The 23470-nt window shown below is 37.0% G+C and overlaps 2 protein-coding genes across 3 annotated transcripts; one reads left to right on the top strand and one right to left on the bottom strand.

The window, feature by feature from the left end:
* Positions 1 to 1173: 1173 nt before the first annotated feature.
* Positions 1174 to 18881, top strand: LOC105210905 (uncharacterized). Of its 2 annotated transcripts, none has more exons than XM_011182103.3 (2): positions 1174 to 1260; positions 17809 to 18881. In XM_011182103.3, exons 1-2 carry the CDS (start codon positions 1176 to 1178, stop codon positions 18798 to 18800), a joined length of 1077 nt encoding a protein of 358 aa, XP_011180405.2. In that variant the 5' UTR covers positions 1174 to 1175; the 3' UTR covers positions 18801 to 18881. The 2 variants fall into 2 exon arrangements, with proteins under 2 accessions (XP_011180405.2, XP_011180404.2); XM_011182102.3 differs by lacking the exon at positions 1174 to 1260 and adding an exon at positions 1545 to 2178.
* A 35-nt stretch (positions 18882 to 18916) lies between these two features.
* LOC105210906 (SET and MYND domain-containing protein 4) lies at positions 18917 to 23059 on the bottom strand. Its single transcript, XM_011182104.3, has 3 exons — positions 22202 to 23059; positions 21025 to 22148; positions 18917 to 20956 (listed from the first exon to the last, which is right to left on the bottom strand). The coding sequence occupies exons 1-3, from the start codon at positions 22463 to 22465 to the stop codon at positions 20620 to 20622; spliced, it is 1725 nt and encodes a 574-aa protein (XP_011180406.1). The 5' UTR covers positions 22466 to 23059; the 3' UTR covers positions 18917 to 20619.
* Between the last annotated feature and the right edge of the window lie 411 nt (positions 23060 to 23470).

Below are 23470 nucleotides of genomic sequence, written 5' to 3' on the forward strand. Positions count from 1 at the left end.
TGCAGAAGCGTGGCCGATGTCAACATCCGATGAGACGACACAAGGAGTTTTCGAGAGAGAAGTTTTGCGCAAGATTTATGGTCCTCTGAACATTGGAAACAACGAATAGAAAGGAAGGCCTTCACTCCGTTGGATAGACCTGGTGGAGAGCGACCTGGTTACACATGGGATTTCCAACTGGCACCAAATTGTGAAGGAAAGAGAAGAATGGTGCGCTATTATCGATTCGGCTATAGTCGGATAAACGGTTCCTACGACATTGACATACATACATAATAAATTGATTAGGAAATTATGAGTCCAAATTTTCGACAAATATCAGAACAAATATTCTGAGTAGCCGTTTTTCCATTTTTTTTTTATTTGTCTCAGTGCAGAGATATATTTTTCGTTTTCACCGGCTTGAAATATCTAAAATAATGTTGAACTTCCATAACTCGAAATACTCCATAACTCGAACTCTTGAATTAACAATAATAGTCATACAAATTCAGTAACTCGGAAGACTGTCTAAATCGAAGTTTTTTAGTGGATTATGGTGATTCGAGTTAGGGAAGTTCAACTGTATATCTAAAGTGTTTCTTAATATTTCATATTTGGTGAATTGTTTGTCTTGAAAATTTAAGCTTTTCAAGTTTTTAATTTCGGTTTTACGACACTCTTACATTTATACAAAAGTATATACATATGTATAATTATTTAATGACAACTTAACGGCACTGTTATTACAAATGTACGACCGTTATAGATGACGTGCTGCATAAATTCCGTTACAAAAATGTCTGAATCAATAACTTTCACTACTAAAATAGAGGCTTGTGTTCTCTACGGCTGCATTAGTAGTAACTTACCCACCAGCCTAGGTGTTCCTATACTGGCTCCATCTATCATTTCGAAAGCTTTCCCGCACTTTGACTTTGGCGCCACGTAACACACAACTTACAACACATTTAAATACGTAACAAATTATACAAATGTACTCCGACATATATGCATACGAATGAGTGTAAGCACATATTTATATTGTTTAGTCTACATCTTGGCGCTTACCCCTTTTCCACCGCACCGCCGCGTACATGTAACCAAATATAACGAATTTACGAACCATATAGTGGCCGAAGAAACCGAAGCACGCCACGGTGAATAGCGCTGAGTGTTAGTGTTAACCTACTATAATGCAGCGCTCGCGTGCCGTGCGGCTCAACAATTTGGTGAAAAGCGAAAATATAAAAAATTCCCCGTTAATCTATAGTATTAAATGTAAGTACGATGTACATATAAATAAGAAATTCATATTTTCCCACATACCAAAGTGGCTAGGTGGCAGGTAGTGTTTTTTGGCTTAACAGTGAGTGCCTTACTACCTGAGTGACTGACGGGCCGATCGCCTGACTGGCGACGACTTGTTCACTTGTTTGCGCGCCAGCAATGCTGCGCTGACTAATTGTCCTGCAAGCTCCAATGTGGAATGTGGCGACAACGCGAAGGCGAACCGAACGCTGATGTCGCGGTCGCCTCACAACTGCGGTTCGTTGCTTACAGCGTTTCGTTGCTGGCACACCGAAGGCGGTGCGGTACGCGCGCGCCAACCGACAATGTGTGCAGTGACAACCGCCAGAAAGCGAACCGCCGGACACACGCTTATCGTTCGAGCGACTGGGTTCTGTGAGTGTGCATGTGCGGTGGCGGTGGCGGCGTGTGGGGGCGCTTGTGTAACAGTTTGACTCCTGTGTGCGCCTTCGTGCCGATTGAGTTAGTGTTCATTTGGATCGCTAGCATGCTAGACGTGGCGCTCCGTTAAAATTGTATAAGTACAGCGACTGAAGCGAAACTAAATAAATAAATTGTCGCGAGCGTTTATTATTGCCGCAATTTGCGTTTGTAATTGTATTTGCTGAAGCGCGCGCGTTGTTGTAGACACAACAAATAACAGTATTTTGTTGGGAAATAATTCGTGAGTTAAACAGCTGATACTCGCTAGTGTTACCCGCGCGGCGGGTGTTTCATTTACTTACACTAACAATAATAACAATAACAACAACACCATGACGTCCTTGAGCCAACAGTGCAATCCGCGCGCCAACGTCTTTCTAATGGTCAATTTGGGCTGCGAAATGCTCTATGTGATTGATCAACGTCTGAAGGCGCAACAAATTTGTGAGGAAAAGTCAACTCAAGGTATAAACAAAAACAAAGAAAGCAACAACAACAACTGCTTTCGAAAGGCAGTAAGAAAGGGTTGTGGGTGTTTGATTAGTATGCGGACGAGCTGCTTCTAATGTATGTGTGTGAATGTATGTAGTGAAATTAGCAATTTAAAATTCGCGACTATTAAGCATTTAATTATGGGAGCTTTCATATGGTGTGTTGTATTCATAGTCGTTTGAGACCACTTGCCAGTTGGTGGTCAATCAAATTTATTATACTAAAAATAATCAATAAATTTGCGGACATTTTAAGACAAATATGCGTGAATATGTGCGAAGTAGCGGTATGCAAAATTAGAAAAAAATTAATCAATTATTATTATTGGATAAATTAAAGAAAAACTAATTTATAATAAAAAATAAATCAAAGCTATAACAACTAAAATATTTGTAAAGAATAATAGATATAATTAAAAATATATATAAATTGAAATTAAAAAAAAAAAAAACAAATTCAAATTGAAAAAATAAATAATTAAAAATAAAAATAATAAATTAAGTAAAAAAAAACAACCAATAAAATATATGTAAAGATAAAGAAAGAAGTAACCTAAAATTTTAAACTCTCGCAATATATTGATGTAATTTTATTAAGATAACACAATTCGAACCGTACATTCGACATAAAGTCCACTAGAATAAGGAAAATCATTATATATAGTATTTGGAAGCTGGATCGATTTCAACTATTTTCGCCATCAACCTACATTATATCCAAGATCTTCTTCTTCTTCTTGACTGGCGTAGACACCGCTTACGCGGTTATAGTCGAGTCTACAACAGCGCGCCACGTCTCCCTCCTTCTGGCAGTTTGGCGCCAATTGGTTATACCAAGCGAAACCAGGTTCTTCTCCACCTGGTCCTTCCATCGGAGTGGAGGTCTCCCTCTCCCTCTGCTTCCACCAGCGGGCTTTCAGAGCTGGAGCACTTTTGTCCATTCGAACAACATGATCTATCCAGCGTAGCCGCTGTCTTTTTATTCGCTGAACTATGTCAATGTCGTCGTATAAATCGTACAGCTTATCGTTCCATCGTCTGCGGTATTCGCCGTTGCCAATGTTTAAGGGGCCATAAATCTTGCGCAAAACCTTTCTCTCGAAAACCCCAAGAGTCGTCTCATCGGATGTTGACATCGTCCACGCTTCTGCACCGTAAAGTAGGACGGGAATGATGAGAGACTTGTAGAGTTTGGTTTTTGTTCGTCGAGAGAGGTCTTTACTTTTCAATTTCCTATTCAGTCCAAAGTAGCACCTGTTGGCAAGAGTGATTCTGGATATCGAGGCAGACATTGTTATTGCTGTAAATGCTGGTTCCCAGGTAGACGAAACTATCTACAACCTCAAAGTTATGACTGTCAACAGTGACGTGGGTGTCAAGACGCGAATGCGCTGACTGTTTTTTTTGACGACAGGAGATATTTCGTCTTGCCCTCATTCACCACCAGACCCATACGCTTCGCTTCCTTATCCAGTCTGGAAAAAGCAGAACTAACGGCGCGGGTGTTGTTTCCAATGATATCGATATCATCGGCGTACGCTAATAGCTGTACATTCTTATAGAAGATTGTACCTTATCTTTTAGCTCTGCAGCTTCAAGATCTTACGTCCATTTTTTTTGCTAAGATATTTCACATATTGAAAATCCCTATATGAGGTATATGGGAGATAGAGGAAGTATTGACTTGCTTTTTCCCATCATTGGCACTGAGGTACATTATTAGAACAAACACATCTCCTTTCAATTTCTATAGAATATCTGAGAAATTTACTAATTTTCGTTAAAAAAGTAGCCACAAGCACTGAGGTCCTAATGTTCGATATATGGGGCTTTGAAATGTAATAGTCCGATTTCGGTGATTTTAAGACGAGGGGATGTCACAGTATAAATTCAGTTTTTGTGCAAAGTTCTGTTCGGATAACATCAATGGTTCAATTTATAGATTGCTAAGTGGAGTTCAAAATTGTGGTATAAGAAAAGTAGGCGTGGTTGTCAATCAATTTCGTCCATTTTTAAACTATATCATTGGGATGCCAACAAAATGTTATGAACCAAATTTCGAGATATGCCTGAGATATGTGGTTTGACCCATAGATGAGCCATGATATTACCAAAATTTTCACATCATACAACAATAGTTAAGAAATGTGTATGGTATTTAGTGTTTGAATATAATTTGGAGCATAATGACACACCAACTGCTTCTTAGAAAGATCTCTCCTACAATTATTCTGGTATAGCTGTCTTCCAAATGGTCAGTTGTAGCTAGTTGACAAGTATTGACCCACTAGTGATAATAACTTGACATATCTTCTTAAAAAGCAGTCAGTTCAAATTATCCAATCACTATATGATAGAACCATTTCATGTTATTCGGTTATGAAAACTCCATACCAATAAATGTTGGCTGTAATGGTTTCATGAACGGGCTTATTGTAACGTCTTGCTAAATTATTAGTTGGAAACCAAAAGGTTACAAATAATTTCTGAAAATCCTATACAAAATAGATCTGAAGTAACACTTAACTATAACAAAACAGATTTTTACATGAGTCATGTCATAATGAATGAGTTATTAAATGTATATAGTATAAAACGATCTCAAAACTTCTTGAAAGCAACTCTTTACTACTTTACATACCACATGACATATTCATAACCTGCATTATGTATTTCCATATATAGTGAACAGCTTTGTCACAACGGCACCGACTAAATTAATCCTTAATTTATATTAATTCAAACCAATTCATGATCAGCAATGAACTTCGGTCGCTTTATTGCCGCTTCGAAAGCTATGCTCCCCCCATAATGCCGTTACTGATTGCCGAATTTATTGCGCTGGTGCTTGGTGAATGCGAGTGTTTCTTCAAGAACCGTGCAATTTTCTCGTTGTGATTACTTTTTCTCTCGCCTTTTTTGTTAATCCACAGCAATTGGCACTCTTGCCATTTGGAGCACTTTTTTATTGCTCATTCATTGAAATCGCAATATTGCATTCATTCAAGAATGTGCTGCAAATACTCGTCGAGTTTAAGCAGACAAAGAATTGTTACTTGAAACCAACTATTTAGTGCTTCGCTGGTGCTCATGAGTAGGGAGGTGAAAGCAATAAGCAATTGCTTGTCTACACTGGTTAACAAATACAAATAGTCAATTATATTTGAACGCTGTTTTGATCGGTTTTTTAATGAAATTGTTGAAGTGGTTCCGAACTACAGAAGATCTGAAACTATTGGTTTTAATTCTCTATAAATGGATAGTTAAATGGATATTTATAGATCGACCGACCTTTCAAAGTAATCTAAAACTAGTAGGATACTTGAATTTTTGGAACACAGACAGTATATTTTACTTTAAATAACCCGTATTCTTCCAGAAACAAGAATGAAGAACTACCTAAACTTTGTATAGATATTAAGACTAAATTTATATAGATCTCTTCCAACAAACCACTCTACTTAGTATACTGCAAAAAACAGTACACTTGTTGATTAGGGTAATCATCATTCGTAAACAAATAATTAAGCGAAATGCTGCAGTGTTGTTGGATTCACTCTTCGCCCAGACGCAGTACATAGGTATGCTAAGAATACATATGTATGAAAATTCATGACCAGAGCGGATGAATTAATTTGTTTATCAATTGATTGATTTTTATTGATCGCCTATGGAGAATATTGAAAGCAAATTATTGTGAAGTAGAGCTAATAAACAAGATCAATTAACAGAAATTGCATGAATGTGAGCGAATACATATGGTATATATAAGGCTATTATATCTAAATATATAAAATTAAGTTACCTCGTACAGTTGAACTCCATCGAATTTTACGTATTCACATTTTCAATTCAGATCTTTATTTATTCCAATTCGGTTAGAAAGGTGAAAATATACGAGGTCTTGTACTTTCAGCTTTCAAATAGGATAGTAAGGCTTTCGAAAGGTGAAAATATACGAAGTCTTGTACTTTCAGCTTTCAAATAGGATAGTAAGGTATTTTCTTTATCCAAATGAAGCCGTCACTTCTGAGGATCGGTTCGAGTTTCAGAACATATTTGATTATTAAGTCTTCTGTTTTTTTTTATGGTATCAACCAGTTTAGAAAAACTGGGCATCTTAGTTAGGTTCTAAACAAAAGTTCACTAAGCACATTGGCTAAAAATATACGGGTGTATTCGTAGTAAGATTTAAATTGTTTTAATGATTGTCTCCCGACATTATAAGGATATTGAAAAGTACAAAACAAACAGGAGTTTTAAAAGCTTCATATCAAGTATCAAACAATTGAATCCAAAAAGATCCTTATAAATTAGGAAAACGTCTTTAAAACCTGGTATATCTTGGAAACATAGTTTTGTGATAAGGATCGGCCAACGGAGAGAAAAAATATTATTGTTATACATTTTTGTAAGTGTTAAGCTGTTTTGTATACAGTGGGATTCAAGATTCTATTTTATCTATCGTATAGCTCTAGATCTTACTCCCAGTGATAAATATTTGTTTCCAAATTGAAGAAATTTCTTCGAGAAAACCCTTTTAGGGAGTGTTTGACAAAGACAAAATATTTTTTCGAAACCAATCAAACGATCTCCAAGTTAAGGTTAGAAAATGGGAACGAATAACAACCACGAAAATTATTTGACAACATGACTATACATAATAATTATACAATGTAAAAAATGTGCAGAAAATAGTATTGCTTTTCAAAAAACATTATTTTCGAATATGGGAAAAAATCACCTAAAACAAATCTACTAAACAACAGATGATGTATACTAGAAAGTTATGACGTGAAAGAGGATTAAGACATATACAAATAAAGTTAAAATTATAAGATTGTTAAGAAACAGATCACTCTTAGAATCTGCTATCTTAGAATCTCCTGAGAGGCCGGTTCATTAGCTAGACATTTCATCTTCGATAACTTTAATAATCCATGTACATTAGATATAGTCTTAATATCATTCGTTCGAACTAATATTTGACATACTGTAGATTTCAATCACACACCTTTATTTTATATTTTATTAAACTAGTGATATTATCTCTTACATTTCACTCAATAAAAATGGAAAATTATTACGCGTACCTTCTACGCGCCTCCTTAAGAAATACAAAATAAGTCATTCGAATATTACCATAATAAATCAATGTATCTTCGACTTCAAACATCCCCTACGTGTACAAATTAGGCATAAAACAGAAATTAATAAGAAAAGAAAGAATTTAAGGATGGGCAGCTGTTCCTTCAACCCATCCTTTGAGTAGAGTTTTGTGCTGGGTGTGGTCATAAGTGCAGCGGTCATGGCTCGATGGCTTGTTTAGTGTTTTAATCTACATTAAAAGTTTTCTTTTGCTTCCCTTTTTTCGAGTTCACATTTAAATGTAACAACAAGCGATTTGTTTTCATTAATACAAATGTCCGATTTCTAATGTTTGTGAGTTAGTCATACATACATCACTTGGGAAACAAATATTAAATAAAGAAGTGGAAGTATGTGGTCTACGAATATGTATGATTTATGTTTATCAAGGAGAGTCACGATAGTAGCTAGAAACACAAACTGAATGTGGAGGGTAAAAAACACTATCTGTAAAGGATATAGCCTAATCACTGCGATAGCTATTTAAACTCCAGTCTAGTTGATGAGACTAAACTACTCGATAATTTATTTGATCATTCACCAAATTTCTACATAGTTAGATCGAAATTTTATGTCAACAAATTATATTCCTTTGAGTAAAATGACGGTGATTACTCTCGTAGAAAGTAAATAGTATTAGACGGAAAGGTTCAAAAGTCAGTTCTATGAAGGGCTACCAATGAATTTATATTTCAATATGTTGGTTAGTCTAACCTAGTCAGTGGCATTTTGATGAACAAATTGCTGGAACAAGAGAGCCCATTAGGACTTCCAAAAGAGAATGATATAGACGAAATAAGAAGGTACAATCTTCTACAAGAGTGTTCAGCTCCTGGCGTATGCCGTTGATATTGATATCATCGGAAGCAACAAGCGTATGGGTCTGGTGGTGAATGAGGATAAGACGAAATATCTCCAACAAATAGTCAGCGCACTCGCGTCTTGGCTCCCACGTCACTGTTGACAGTCATACCTTTGAAGTAGTAGATAGTTTCGTCTATTTGGGAACCAGCGTTAACAACACCAACAATGTCAGCCTTGAAATCCAACGCAGAATAACTCTTGCCAACAGGTGCTACTTTGGACTGAGTGTGCAAAGTAAAGTCCTCTCTCGACGAACAAAAATCAAACTCTACAAGTCGCTCATTATTCCCGTCCTGTTGTATGGCGCCGAAGCATGGACGATGACAACATCCGATGAGACTACTCTTGGGGTTTTCGAGAGAAAGGTTTTGCGTAAGATTTATGGTCCCTCAAACATTGGCAACGGCGAATACCGCAGACGATGGAACGATGAGCTGTATGTCTTATTGGACGACATAGACATAGTTCAGCGAATAAAAAGACAGCGGCTACGCTGGCTGTGTCACGTTGTACGAATGGATGAAAACACTCCAGCTCTGAAAGTGTTCGATGCAGTACCCGCTGGAGGAAGCCGCGGAAGAGAACGACCTCCACTCCGATGGAAAGACCAAGTGCAAAGTGAACTGGCTTCACTTGGTGTTTCCAGTTGGTGGCAAAAAGCAAAAAGGAGGAACGAGTGGCGCGCTCTGGTGGATTCGGCTATAATCGTTTAAAGCGGTTTCTACGCCAAGTATATATATCTCATCAATATGATTTTGAAGGTTCATAAAATGGCCTTTTTTTAAACGCTTTGTGGGTTTCTTTAGACTTTTAATAATGTGATATTTGATAGTACAATTTGAATAGACATAGTTTTGAGTTTCCAGAACCAAATATTTCAACTTTTTGATGTTCCTTAACTGACAATATCAAATGGAGCACTTCAAGACAGTTTTTGACAATCCGACGAGAGTATAGCTGACGGTTCTCATAAAAAATTGTAGGTCCTTCTGACAAGTATAGTATCCAACTAACCAATAAATCTGGGAATGACAAAAAAAATAAATATTTTGGAATATAAAGCTTTCACATTCTACATCTAGTATTATGGTTCCATAAAAGATGAAGTTGCCGACATAAGATTAATTAAGCCTCTGGAGAAATGGTATAGCCGAAGTTTCAATGGACTTTTGGTCCAATCTGTACATTTTCCTTGAACTTAGTATAATGAGTATGCAAGTATTTGACAATCATAAATTACTCAAGTCATTTATTACATGCATTAAACCAATTGTCCACGCTTCGTACATACTTACATATATGTTCTTGCCATCGAATCTTACACTAAGCACACGGTCAGTATTTACCTTCAAATGTCTTTGGCGGCCAATTAAATCCCCACTCCTCCGGTGGTACAGTTGTGATTATGACGTACACATTGACTTCCATACACATTTATTGGCTCGCACATACTCGCACTTAGTCGGCTAGGTAGATTTGTACGTACTCGCACAAGTACTAAACACAAAATTAAACATTGGCGTATAAAAAACGAAATTTCCGTTTGTATTAACCTGCATCGCACCGCACGGCACACAACAATAACAAAACATGCGCCAGCTGACCCAAACGTTTTATGCCCTTTTTGACGCAAGGCTTTAAGACGTATTAAGATTTAATGACTGTTTATGACTTTTTGTGCGCTGCTTACTACCATAGTTCGTGGACTCTCTAGGGTGAGGGTGTTTTTTAGGCTTTGCCTTTTCCATGTTTTTTTGTTGTTGTATGTGTTATGTTATGGTGGTAAGTGCGCGCGAGCGGTACATATATACCAAGTGTTTCTTCATATGCACGATTGCGTGTACTTTTTGTTGTGCAACTGTGTAGAATTGTGATTTCGGTTATGTTAATGAAAACTGGTTGTCACTTGTATTATGTATTGAGAAATGTGATAAATATTGCAGGTAGAATAACCATATCATCAACATACCATACATACATGCTTAAGTGTATGATCTGTGGGCACCCAAAGCATCTGCATTTATGCTTGGGTACTTATGCTAGTATGAATGTGTGGCTGTAGTACATCCGTATAAATACACCTACCTTTAATTGCCTTTATTGTTGCTGGTTCAATTCACTTTCATGTATCTGATTTTTATTATTATCTCTTATTATTATTGTGGGTTCTCTCTTCTTTGCTTTATAAGTTTTTGTTTCTGATGCTTCTTGACTAAGTCCAAACCGTATGCATATGGCGGTATACTGTGTTGTAAAACTATAGTTACATTATATATATAGAAATTTATAAGATAGATCGAAGTAACGATTATCAGTGACGTAGAGATTACCAGTATGGAGTCCTAAAAGACCTATTTCATCTGGAAGAAAAAAAACAAGTTGGCACTTCTCTCTTCAAGGCTTTATTTTTGCAAATTTTCCCAACTAAAGTCGTGTGCTTTTCCAGTAGTTTTTGTCCAATTTGATAAAATTTGAAAAATTGTCTGTAATCACATGGTTACCTTTAGTCCATCCAGTCGAATCAAGAATTACACACATGCCTTGGTGTTTTTCGGCCATAGTTCCTATATCTTTGCCCGTATACCGTTAAGTATTTCAGGTATAACTAGTAACCGCAACACAAAGAATCCAAAATTTTGTCCAATGACTTGTTTCTCCTAGGGATACACAGATTGAAATTACAGGTGGTGAGAAAATCAAAAAATTAAAATTCAGTTCACATTGAATCAAATTTGATCCGAAGACCCCATATGTAAAAAACTTATAACAAGATAAGAAATAAATAAAAGTATTTTAAGACCCCAAAATTTCTGAAGGAAAACGATTTTTATCTTATACCGAAGACCCTGTAAAGCACTCGAATAGGAAGAGTATTACCAGTTCTAGGTTTTGTTAGGCTATTTCTCTTAACTCGAGAATTGTTCATTGAAAAATTAAATAATGTAATACAGGTAGATAATCAAACAAAAATATATAAATAATAGTGAAACAACTTTGATTTTATGTTATCCACAGGCTTGCCGTTAGCTTTTTTAAAACAAATTTGCATTTCTTCAATACTTTATTTTATTGTCTAAATTCCGCTTTTTTGTTGTTAAATCAATGCTTTATAAAAAGTGTTACAGTGATCGGAATTAGTTCAAATCGCCGTTTCGATAATCTGTTTCCATCTAGACGACAACTTCATAATACTCCACTGGTAGAAGCGAAGAACTCGGACAGACACTTTTCACAAACCTCTTTTGAGTTCAACTTTACACCACCAAGGGCGTTCGCCATTGACAGGAACAGGTGGTAATCACTTGGTGCTTCTGACGAGTCATCAACGAAGTGTGTGGTCTGTCATTGTACTGGTGGAACATTACACCCTTCCTGTTGGCCAATTCTGGACGCTTCTGGTCGATCGTCTGCTTCAAGCGGTCCAGTTGTTCGCAGTAGATGGTAGAATTAAGCGTCTGGCCATATGTAAGCAGCTCATAGTGGATGATTCCCTTCTAATCCCACCAGCCTGTTCCTCAATACCGGCTTGGCAATTGTTTGGGACAATTTACGGGCCTTCGACTACGACCGTTTTCATTTGTTATTGTCGTATGTGATCCATTTTTCGACGCCAGTCATCATCCGCTTCAAAAAATGGGTCGAGTTCGTTCCGTTTCAACAGTATATCGCAGGCGTTGATTCGGTCCAGAAGATTTTTTTGCGTCAAATCATGCGGCACCCCAAACATCAAGCTTTTTTGTGTATCTAACCTTCTGCAGATGGTTTAAAATGGTTTGGTGACTAATTCTCATCTCCAGGGCGATGTCACGAGATGCCCCATTCCGGTCTAACTCGATATTTTCCATGATTTGATCAGTATTCGTCGTCACAGGTCTTCCGCCGGCTGGCTTATCCATGGTGTCGTTTTCACCCGCTCTGAATCGTCGAAACCATTACTCCGCAGTTCGAAGTGATAGAGTACCATCCCCCAAAACACCATTAATCTCACAGAACGCTTCTCTAGTGGATTTGCCTTTAACGAAGGAAAACTTTAAAACAACGCGAATTTCGGCGTTACTGAACTCCATGTCCACACGTCTATAACTGTTGAACGCAATATCCGAACTAATCATTCATAGTGTCGTTTTGTAGGTTATGCCAAGATCTTTCAAAGATGTATAGTTTTGCCAGATACGAGCTCTATAGCTATACAGCCGCGAAATTCAAAAGACAAAAAGGCGGAAGGGAGATATTTGCCAGCCTATTATCATTATCACATTTAATAAATTTATATATTCTGAATTATTTCCTTGTTGAATTTCTTACTTTGTAAGTCTCGAATTTTTTGCATTTTAGAAGTATTGCATTAAGCTCACTTAAAAGATTATCTTTTTATACTCTCGCAACAAATGTTGCTAAAGAGAGTATTATAGTTTTGTTCACATAACGGTTGTTTGTAACACCCAAAACTAAACGAGTTAGATATAGGGTTATATATACCAAAGTGATCAGGGTGAAGAGTGGAGTTCAAATCCGAATGTCTGTCTGTCCGTCCGTCCGTCCGTCTGTGCAAGCTGTAACTTGAGTAAAAATTAAGATATCTTGATGAAACTTGGCACACTTATTTCTTGGCACCATAAGAAGGTTGCTTTCGAGCAAAATCGGACCACTGCCTCGCCCACAAAATGGCGAAAACCGAAAACACATAAAGTGTCATAACAAAGCCATAAATAAAGCTATGGAAATAAAATTTGGTATGAAGGATCGCACTAGAAAGGGGCATATTTGGATGTAATTTTTTTGGGGAAGTGGGCGTGGCTCCGCCCCCTACTAAGTTTTTTGTATATATCTCGCAAACCAATAGAGCTATATAAACTAAACTTTCTGCAGTCGTTTTTTTAGCCACTTCTTAATACAGTCCAAAAATGAAAGAAATCGGATCATAACTACGCCCACCTCCCATACAAAAGTTAGGTTGAAAATTACTAAAAGTGGGTTAACTCACTAACGAAAAACGTTAGAAACACTAAATACTCAGATTTGTTTACAAAACGGAAAATGGGCGTAGCGTCGCCCACTTATGGGTCAAAAACCATATCTCAGGAACTACTCGACCGATTTCAATGAAACTTGGTTTGTGATAGTTTCCTTACATCCCAATGATATGTTGTCGCTTCACAACCACGCCTACTTCCTATATACCAGAACTTTGAAGACGATCTGAATCGTTTACTTTACAATATATAAAGTAAGTACTAGTGAAGATATCGGTGCAGAACTTTGCTCAAATACTATGTTAATAGTGTGGCAGCACCATTCTAAAAATCGCCGAAATCGGACCATCGGTTTTTAAGGCCCCATATATTGAACACGAGGGCCTCGGTGCTTCTAACCTAATATTATGGTTTCCAACTTTCAATGGACTTTATACAATATATATGACGAATATGTGGGTCAAATTGTGTATTATATAATATAAATAAAGTTAAATAAATAAATTGCGAGAGTATAAAATGTTCGGTTACGCCCGAACTTAGCCCTTCCTTACTTGTTTTATTTTTTTTTTGTTGGGTGATTCGAAGATAATAAGTTTTCTACAGTGTTTCGAAGAGGCTTTTCTATTTTATAAGGTACAAAGAGGAGTGATTTGTAGCTTTAGTTTTTCCAAGTAAAATCACAGTCAACCTTTATTGGGTTAATGACCGAATTATAGCGAGAATTAGGGTTATTATACAATCATTTATAGGTCATTTGAATTGACTTTGTTAGACCACTCTTTGTGAGGATATATAGTGTCTATAAGCGATATATTGTAAAATAAAAGCGTTCATTGCAAACATACTCTATGTATTCATACTTTCATTCAACAGTGTATGTACATATGTACATTAATAAAATAAGAACAGCGCTTGCATATACTTAGGCACGCATTTACCTGTGACTACCTGTGAAGTTTCACTATTTGTTGCTACAATTTCGAAATTCAATTGCACGCTGCTGCGCACAATTCGCTGTCGGTCGGTTGTTGTTGTTGTGACTTTAGATTTTGATTTTATTGCAATGGCATTTTCGGTTTGTTTAGTTTTCGAATTAAACCGACCAACGATAATTCAGCACTTCAAGTTCACTTGGAGGGCTTTTGTTTACCAGCCCATTTAGCAGTGGCACTGATTCCCTTTCGTTCGGTATCTAGTAGTGTTAGTGTCGCACAAATATTTGCCGATATAATTTCGTTACATATGTTCACATTTGTAGTACAACACGCATAACAACAGCAACAACAAAGCATAACAACATACATATATACTAAATGTATTAAAAGCAATAATATTTGCAATAGCAACAAATTTTATTAGTTTGTGGTTGTTGTTGTGGTTGTGCGGTGTCATTTATGCCAACATTAAACAACAAGTACAACCATTTATGTGTGTTTGTACTGTGGGCATATGACACAAAATATTAACCCATATTATTATCCATGGTAAAACACACGCGCAGTTACTCACACACACACACACACACATACATATAAATATGTATGCATTTAATGACCAGATTATAAATGCAGTCGTCCACAAGCTGCTTGTCCTTTTGACCATATGCGTCATTCTCATTGCAAATACTGAGAAAGTGCTGCTAGCGCCTCTTAAGTGTCCGAAGATGGTCGTAAGAAAACAAGAATGAACAAGTAAGGAAGAGCTAAGTTCGGGTGTAACCGAACATTTTATACTCTCGCAATTTATTTATTTAACTTTATTAATATTATACAATATACAATTTAACCCACATATTCGTCATATATATTGTATAAAGTCCATTGAAAGTTGGAAACCATAATATTAGGTTAGAAGCACCGAGGCCCTCGTGTTCAATATATGGGGCCTTAAAAACCTATGGTCCGATTTCGGCGATTTTTAGAATGGGGCTGCCACACTATAAACATAGTATTTTTGCAAAGCTCCTCACCGATATCTTCACTAGTACTTACTTTATATATTGTAAAGTAAACGATTCAGATCGTCTTCAAAGTTTTGGTATATAGGAAGTAGGCGTGGTTGTGAAGCGACAACATATCATTGGGATGTAAGGAAACTATCACATACCAAGTTTCATTGAAATCGGTCGAGTAGTTCCTGAGTTATGGTTTTTGACCCATAAGTGGGCGACGCCACGCCCATTTTCCATTTTGTAAAAAAATCTGAGTGTAGCTTCCATCTGCCATTTCTTATGTGAAATTTAGTGTTTCTGACGTTTTTGGTTAGTGAGTTTAGTAATTTTCAACCTAACCTTTGTATGGGAAGAGGGCGTGGTTATTATCCGATTTATGTCATTTTTGGACTGTATAAGGAAATGGCTAAAAAAAACGACTGGTTTATATAGCTCTATTGGTTTGCAAGTTACAGCTTGCACAGACGGACGGACAGACAGACATTCGGATTTGAAAACCACTCTTCACCCTGATTACTTTGGTATATATAACCCTATATCTAACTCGTTTAGTTTTGGGTGTTACAAACAACCGTTATGTGAACAAAACTATAATACTCTCTTTAGCAACTTTTGTTGCGAGAGTACAAAAACGTTGACAAAAGAAAAACAACAGTGAAATCGACCCGAACCTTCCTGAGCAGATACTCCAGTATTTATAGTATACTATAGTATAGCATAGTCAATGACTATAGTATAGTATAGTCAATAGCCAGGTACTTATTTAATATATTTCAGTATTTTGTGTTGGATTTTAGTAGGAATTTTATTCTTAAATCTTCCTTGGCAGTCCTAGATCGCTGTTAAGGTCGTTGGAATTCCCTTAGTTGATTAGTTGTGATGTTTTGGCGACAATACCTATTTTCGCCTCAAAATATTGTGTCTAAAACATTGGTACCACCCATTTCGGATATTTTAAATCTGTTTCAGTTTCTTTACTATGCGAAAGTATTACTTGCGGTACCACTAGCATTTTGTCTATTTTTTCATTTTCGAATTAATTTGCTCTGATTTTTATTTCCATCGGCCCACACTCTTTACGATAACGGCAAACACGCGAACGTGCCAATTTGTTCACCACTAAGGCTTTGTGTCGCTGCCAGGACTTCCTTATAGCATACTTATGTATTTATTCAAGTTTGTAGTATTGTAACAATTTTAGCTCCTTGCAGTGAGCGGTCAAGCGGCTTAATGCATTTGCCGCAAGGATAATTGCATTTCATTGCTATATTATTATATACCGTTAGTTTTTGCTCTGCATTTTATATGTATTTACAACCACGTTTGTATATTTTAACAGATGTTCTTATACTCATTGTTAATTGCTCCAATTGTATCAAAAATACCTGGAATTATACGTTATAGAGCTATTAGTACCGAGTTCTGAAGTCCTTAACTACTTTTTTGAGAATTTTAGCTGAAGCCGAACTCCGTGGCTAAATAAAATAGGTTTGAGGTCATCAGAGAACCAAAATGAAGGCGATGATTTCACACGATGACGATCTCATAGGATCCGAAAATATTTGCTGAAGAAATCATAAAAAGGTCTTATAGTCTCAATTTGAGAAAGAACGAACAATATCTCTTCGTTTCTATATCAGCTCGGTTCTTCACTCCTAGGAGCCTAAGACTCCCCCTACCAAATCTACAGCGACCCTATTCATTAATTGGACGAAGGAGTACAGTCTAGACCTAAACATTTCAGTCGATGGTATTAGAATTCCGACGGTTAATAACCCCAAAATTTTGGGTGTTACATTGGATAGCCTGTACTCCTTTACTCTCCACACGACCGCGATTATAACCAAGGTACAGAGCCGCAACAAAATCCTCACGTCGCTAGCCGGTATCACCTGGGGTAAATACAAAGAAAGGTTGTTGGCAACTTACCAGGCAATCGGCTGGTCCTAAACTACGCAGCCCCAATATGGTCGCCTGGATGCAGTAGGACGCAGATGGGGAAGATAACGCAGAAATCGTCCCTGCAGTTACCTACTGGAAGCCGAACTGCCTCCCAGAGCTATCATGAGTACCTTCTTGAAATGCGTCGACGACCTAAAAGACTATACCGACAGGACTTCGGATGCGATTAACAATAGACAAGCACTGAACACCATTCACAGAGGAGCTAATAACACCTTCATTGACTCTCTCCCCGTGAATGGCGTACTTGGAGAAACAACACTTCGCCTCGCGAAACAAGTGAGACCCTTGCGCAACTTCGTTCTGGATACTGTAGCAGACTAAACTCCTACCTATCCAGGCTAGACCCTGGCATACTCAACATATGTCCTACATGCAAAGAGTCCCCAAATGACACTAACCACCTCTTTGCATCCTACTCATCTAACACCACTTTCCCTTTGGTCCGACCCTATCGAAACAGCTCGTTTCCTGGACCTCCCGTTAGATGACTTCGAAGACAATTAGGCTAGGCTTGTCGTTTCAGGTAGGTCTGAGTAACCACTACAACAACAACATGAAGGTTTTATGGTTTAATGAAAAATCTTTTACAATTGGTCTTCTCAAATATAATAAACATTGATATATTTTCGAATATATAGAATCAACTATCATTGTAATCATAATTAATTACAAAATTTAATTTCCACTACCCTCTTTGCAGTTATTCACGATGTTACCGTTGTCTTACTCGAGCCGAAGTTCATCGATTCCCTCATAGTTGGTTCGACGCACAACAATTCACAGTTACTTACCGTAGATCATTGTAAATACATGCTGAATGACATTGCGACCTCATCAATCATGCGTCTGGACAAAAGCTCCATGGATAAATTATGGAATCTTATGACAATGATCTACAAATGGCAACTTTACATCTCGAAAAATCCACAAGATCTACTCGATATAACTTTCAGACACTTGGACGCGATCAGTCGGCTGCGACCCGATGCACAACGCACTATGCTTGTTGACTTCACCAAGAATGTGCTGCTCGATTTCTGGAATGTACTAAGTGATGACGGTCAATGGGGCGTCTATCAAACGAACAAAGCATGGCTACAGTGTTTCAATACGAAAATATCATTACTCATACGCCTCGGTTTCCAGAGTTTAGATGGCACTTTCGTGCGTGCCGTAGAGGCAAGCTATTACAAGGAGTTCGTCGAAAGCGTCGGTGAGAATGTGTATGTGAAGAGTGTGGAGAATGCGGAAACGCTGCGAAAAGAGACGACGAGACAAAATGTCGATCCGCTGGCGGAGCTGCTGAATTTGCCACAAAACGATAATGAAGACCTGCAACCTATTGATGCGCATAGTTTTCAGAAACAATTCGAACAGAATTTGCAACAATGCAATATTTTATTTTTCGATTTGGACGTGAATGAAGCGACGACCACAAATAGCGGCGGCGTTGAGCGCAAACACGCGCCGGATACAGTTGAGAAAGACTTTGCAAGTGATAGTGATTTTGTTGGTGCTATTGGCAGCAGTGAGATATTGCCCGATTCCTCATCGATGTTGGCGCCAAAGCGACGCGCGCAAGGCGAATTCGTGCAATTGCCGGCGGTGTATAATCGCAATGCGGACGGTGGACGTGCCGGCGCTTTGGGACTCAATCGTGATTTGCTCGATTTATATAGTCAAATACTGTAGGTGAACAAAGTGTGGCAAGTGCAACAATGGTTTCAGCAAATACTTACAAAAAAACATACATACATACATATGCATGTATGTGTGTTTGTGTGTGAGTAAAAACAAAAACAAGCGTCTATTATGCGCTGTTAGTTTCATCTATTAAAATAAATTTTATTTTATTTTTCGTTTTCATTTTGGGTTTGCTTTGTGAAGTTAGTGTTGTTGCTCTTTTCTTTACTTAATATTCGTTTTGTTTTTGTTTTCTTTTTTGTTTGTTTTGTTTTGTTTTTATAACTCTTTAACTGCTTTAACATACAATAAAATGCTTTAGAATAAATTAGAAATTACATGGTTTGTTAAAAACAAAGAAAATTAAAAAAAATGAAAACAAAATTGAAGAAAGCACAATGTGTTGTGCACTAAATGTATTGAAAATATTTAAGCATAATAAAAACTAGAAATTATATAGATTTAAAAATAAAGTGTTTTCATTTATACACGAATTGTTTAGAAATCGTTAAGAAACCTTTTGTGTGTATTTTCAGTCATTTTACCATTACTTGCATGAAATTAATATTACAATTTGTTTCGAGTTGTGAGAAATATGTAACACTTATACGGTATAGAAAATTGCCTGTATTGTCTATTGCCTACAAACGCGCGTAAATAATTCAAAAATATTCTTGTTGAGTTTGTAAGCTAGGTTAATATCAGTTTTCGGCTTAAATACTATGCTAATAAAATTGTTCATAGAAGAAAAACCGTTAAATTTCCACATTTTCTACAATTCAAAAAGTATAAATATTACGTGCAAAACGCGTATATTGCAATTAAATACTTTTTACATAGTTTACGAAAGTCATTCAAATCTCTTTTTTTATATCAAATAAACAATTTTTTTTTTAATTTTTGTATACATACTTTATATGTAGGTCAACAATCACTCGCGTATTGCAAAAAATAATGTTACTAAATCAAATAAACACGTCTCTATTTTAATAATTGCAAATTATTTTTTTTCTTACACTTTCACTTGTTTCACTGCACGGAAAATATACACAAAAAGCTTTTTCGTTAGTTGTAGTTCAGCAGCAGATGCACGTTTGTAATTAAGCCTAAATGAATTTGTTTTATGTATATGTATGTTAATATTATAAAACATTTGTTGTGTTTGTTGGCGTTAAATTGCAAAATGCCGCAAAAACGAATACACTTTCCTTTTTGTTTTGTTTTAGTTTTTTTTTTTAATTTCATATACCTACATACCACTGCACACAAATATTTTTGTTTTTGTTTATACACAAATGTATGAAAGTGAAAAGTTGTAACAATTATTTCTTTGCAATTGGATATGGTTTTTATGCGCGCACTTCCGTGTGGCCACACCAAAAAGGTGTTAAAATCGCCGCTGCCACACTAATGCTTCCCAGAGTGTCGGTTGTTGTTATGCAATAATGCCATTGAATGTGCAACACTTTGAGCTCCAAATAAATTGCTTTGTTTTTCCATTAATACTCGTCACGTACTAGTACGAAAAAACTATAACACTACAAAAACCGATTGTTTAGCCGAAAATCATAATCACCACAACGATTTCATCATTTATGGCAACATTTAAACGTCGATTTATATTAAATATATGCAAACGCATCCTTATGTGTGTGTGCATGTGTGATTGTTGATGTTATGTTCGAAGATGTATAATGCAATTGAAAAATAAAAAAAAAATTAAAATTAAAATAAAAACAAAACAAAATTTGACTTTTTCGCAAGCGTACACATGTTGCGTGCTTGTGGCTAGATGTGTGTTTGTGTGATACTGGTGGCTTGAGACCGTTTACATTTTAGCCTTTAACGGCACTGCATCGACGAGTATATGCAATGCCATTTTTAAGCATTCCTCTGCAGAGCTGATTTGGGCGCAGGGATAATCGTTCGCATGTTTCGTCAGGAATTCACAATATTTACGGTATTTATCCAATGCGAAGTCGTAGTCATAACGTATCAGACTGTCATTGTCCGTCTCGTCATTCACATAGGGCACGAACATTTTCGGTTGCAGATTCCCATAGCTGGGGTAGTCGTTTACGCAGGCTTCGCATTTGCAGGTGAAACGATATTGCATGGAGAGTCTTTGTATACGCTGCGTTCTTGGTGAAACGGCAAAATGTGCACTACACAAAAGCGTTCAAAAAAATATATTTAATACAAATAGTTTTAATAAAATTAAATGCATACTCACCCATAAGTGTCATACAGCACTCCGCCGGCAGGTATTGGACGGAAGACAAATAGATATGCCTTTGTGCCCTGGTACACGCGTAGTGTATTCGGTGCACACGAATGATTAAGCAGAGACAGGAAGGCAAAAGCACCCGATGAATGTGTTGTATCATCCTTTGTCTCATTCACTTGCTCTACCAAGTCGATACCGTGCATGTTGGATGGTGATGTCTGTAGATGTCTGAATAGCAGTTCAGTGAAAAAGTTTTCGCCCTCTTCACCACCTAGGTATTCTTTTAAAGGCGTATAGTCGATAACAAAATGCTTCAGTACAGCGCACACCACTGAGCGCTGAAATAGATCCGATACGGAACGTAAATGTTGATTCGTCACTAGTCCATGTATGGCGCGATAGTGTTCACGTGGTGTGAAATTCGTAAAGTCCAAATCGAATGCAGACTTATTTTGATTATCCGGATCCTCACAGAACGCCATCAACTCTTCAATGGTGGGAAAGATTTCAATTGCAGACAAGCACACGCGCAACGCGATGCAATGAATTTTGTTGAACATATTATGTAGTAGATCGATGATGGGGCATTCGTATTTATGAAAAGTTGCAACAGCACGATCGCGACATTTCTCCGAACAGAACATGACCGAGCAACAGCTCTCACAGGGTATAAGTGATAAGTAGTTTTCCACTTTGCAGGTGGCACAACGTATGTACCGCATCGGTGGCAAGAGTGTTGAACAAAATGGTTCTTCTGTGGCGACAAGGTCACCTACGACCAGATCACGTTTCGTGGTGATAAAACGTCCCTCATCTTCGGTATATTGCATTTCGAGACAATCCGCAATGATGGGTACTTTACGGTGTGGTTCAAAAGACATCTGAAATTCGTAGGGCTGAACATCGGGTGCTTGCTTTGCCAGTAATTGGCGACAGTCATTTTCGCGTTTATCGAGTTTATGCATTAAACGTTCTGGATAATTAGCTTTACGTGCTAGTTCAATATTAACTAGACACTCACGAAAACGTTTCCATTCAAAAAGCACCGCAGAACGATTAGCGTATCCGATAGAGAGATTCTCTGAACCCGGCTCAGAATAGCAAATACTTTTATTGTATAGCTCCAACGCCTAAAAAATGGGTTTATTAATATTTAAGCTAAATATAAATAATGATTTCTTACTTGAAAATATTTGCGATTTTTCAGCGAAAACTGCTCGTTGCCCAGCATACGAAATTCGGAACTCTTTTTGTCGCATTTCTCCTCGCGCAGTTTGTTATTTAACACTATTTTGTCAATATATTTAAAATCGATCAGTACATGTTCAACAAAGTTAACTTTAGAATAGTTTTCTTTCAGCTCATTAAATTTCCCCGATATAATGCTAATGAGCTTCCAATCATTCAGCTTCTTGACAAGATCGTCACTAACATCATAGACATCCATGTTTGCAACAATTGTGGTGTCAGCTTGGACTGGCAGTTGGTGGTGTAGTTACGGTTAGTTAGCGTTTGCAACAAACAATAAAACTATTGATATATTAGCGATATTTTATAAAGTAATATTGTACGGCAGCCGTATAACGTTAAATCGCGTAATCCAAATGTAACTTTCAATACTTATATACGTCCGTACTGCAGGTAGCCGCAAGTGCATGCCGTTCTTTCACCAGCAATTTGTGCGAGAATTTTCTGCTCCCGTTTGACAGCTGCTCGTGGTTGGGGCTCTTATGGCACAGCAGCCGCATGCAAAGTCGGCACACTGCATGCAATACACTACTCTCTTTTAGCTCACAGCACTCAGGGGCCGTCGTGCACCGCCTGTTTTTCAATATCGTTTTATTGGCGAAATCTTGAAGTTGGTCAACTAGTTTTCACTTGTGTATGAAATTTAAGCCGGCACTTATCAATTTCATAAAAACAATATGAATAGTTTAACCAAAAAAACTTTATTAAATGTATCACAAAAATATATTCGAAGATTTCATCTTCTTTTCCTCGAGCTGTCACAAATGTCAATACGTAACGAGAATGTGTGCGTGCGGCTCTCGTGGTTTGCTCGTGGTATGTGCCGTAGTGCTACCATATTTATGAGCGTATAAAGAATATATTTTTTGCTAAATTAAAATCTTTATTGATATTTAAAGCGCATAAGAGTTAGAATTTTCATTATATTTTAATTTGCATTTTGTTTTTCTAATAAGTTAATGTTAATAGTGGCATGTGCATTAAAAGAAAATTTAAAAATATATTATTAATAGTTTCAGCTGGCTCCATCAACAAAAGCAACAGTGCGGTTATTTTACGAGTCTCGAAACGGTGTTGTGTTTTTAGGTTAGTTTGCCGGCAAATTGACAATGGTTTCTTGGGTGAACATATAATTTCACTAAAACTTATAGAAAATCTCTATTTTGAAAGATAATTATAAATAGCGAACCAAGTTATAAAACCA

The sequence above is a fragment of the Zeugodacus cucurbitae genome, chromosome 6 (genome assembly GCF_028554725.1).
Source record: "Zeugodacus cucurbitae isolate PBARC_wt_2022May chromosome 6, idZeuCucr1.2, whole genome shotgun sequence".
Taxonomy (NCBI): domain Eukaryota; kingdom Metazoa; phylum Arthropoda; class Insecta; order Diptera; family Tephritidae; genus Zeugodacus; species Zeugodacus cucurbitae.

Excerpts from the sequence above, each read along its gene's own strand:
- LOC105210905 (XM_011182102.3), top strand. The coding sequence starts at position 2,046 with ATGACGTCCTTGAGCCAACAGTGCAATCCGCGCGCCAACGTCTTTCTA. Across the intron at positions 2,179-17,808 it reads TGAGGAAAAGTCAACTCAAG|TTATTCACGATGTTACCGTT; the intron begins GTATAAACAAAA and ends CCCTCTTTGCAG.
- LOC105210906 (XM_011182104.3), bottom strand. The coding sequence starts at position 22,465 with ATGGATGTCTATGATGTTAGTGACGATCTTGTCAAGAAGCTGAATGAT. Across the intron at positions 22,149-22,201 it reads AAAATCGCAAATATTTTCAA|GCGTTGGAGCTATACAATAA; the intron begins GTAAGAAATCAT and ends CCCATTTTTTAG. Across the intron at positions 20,957-21,024 it reads GTGCTGTATGACACTTATGG|TGCACATTTTGCCGTTTCAC; the intron begins GTGAGTATGCAT and ends GCTTTTGTGTAG.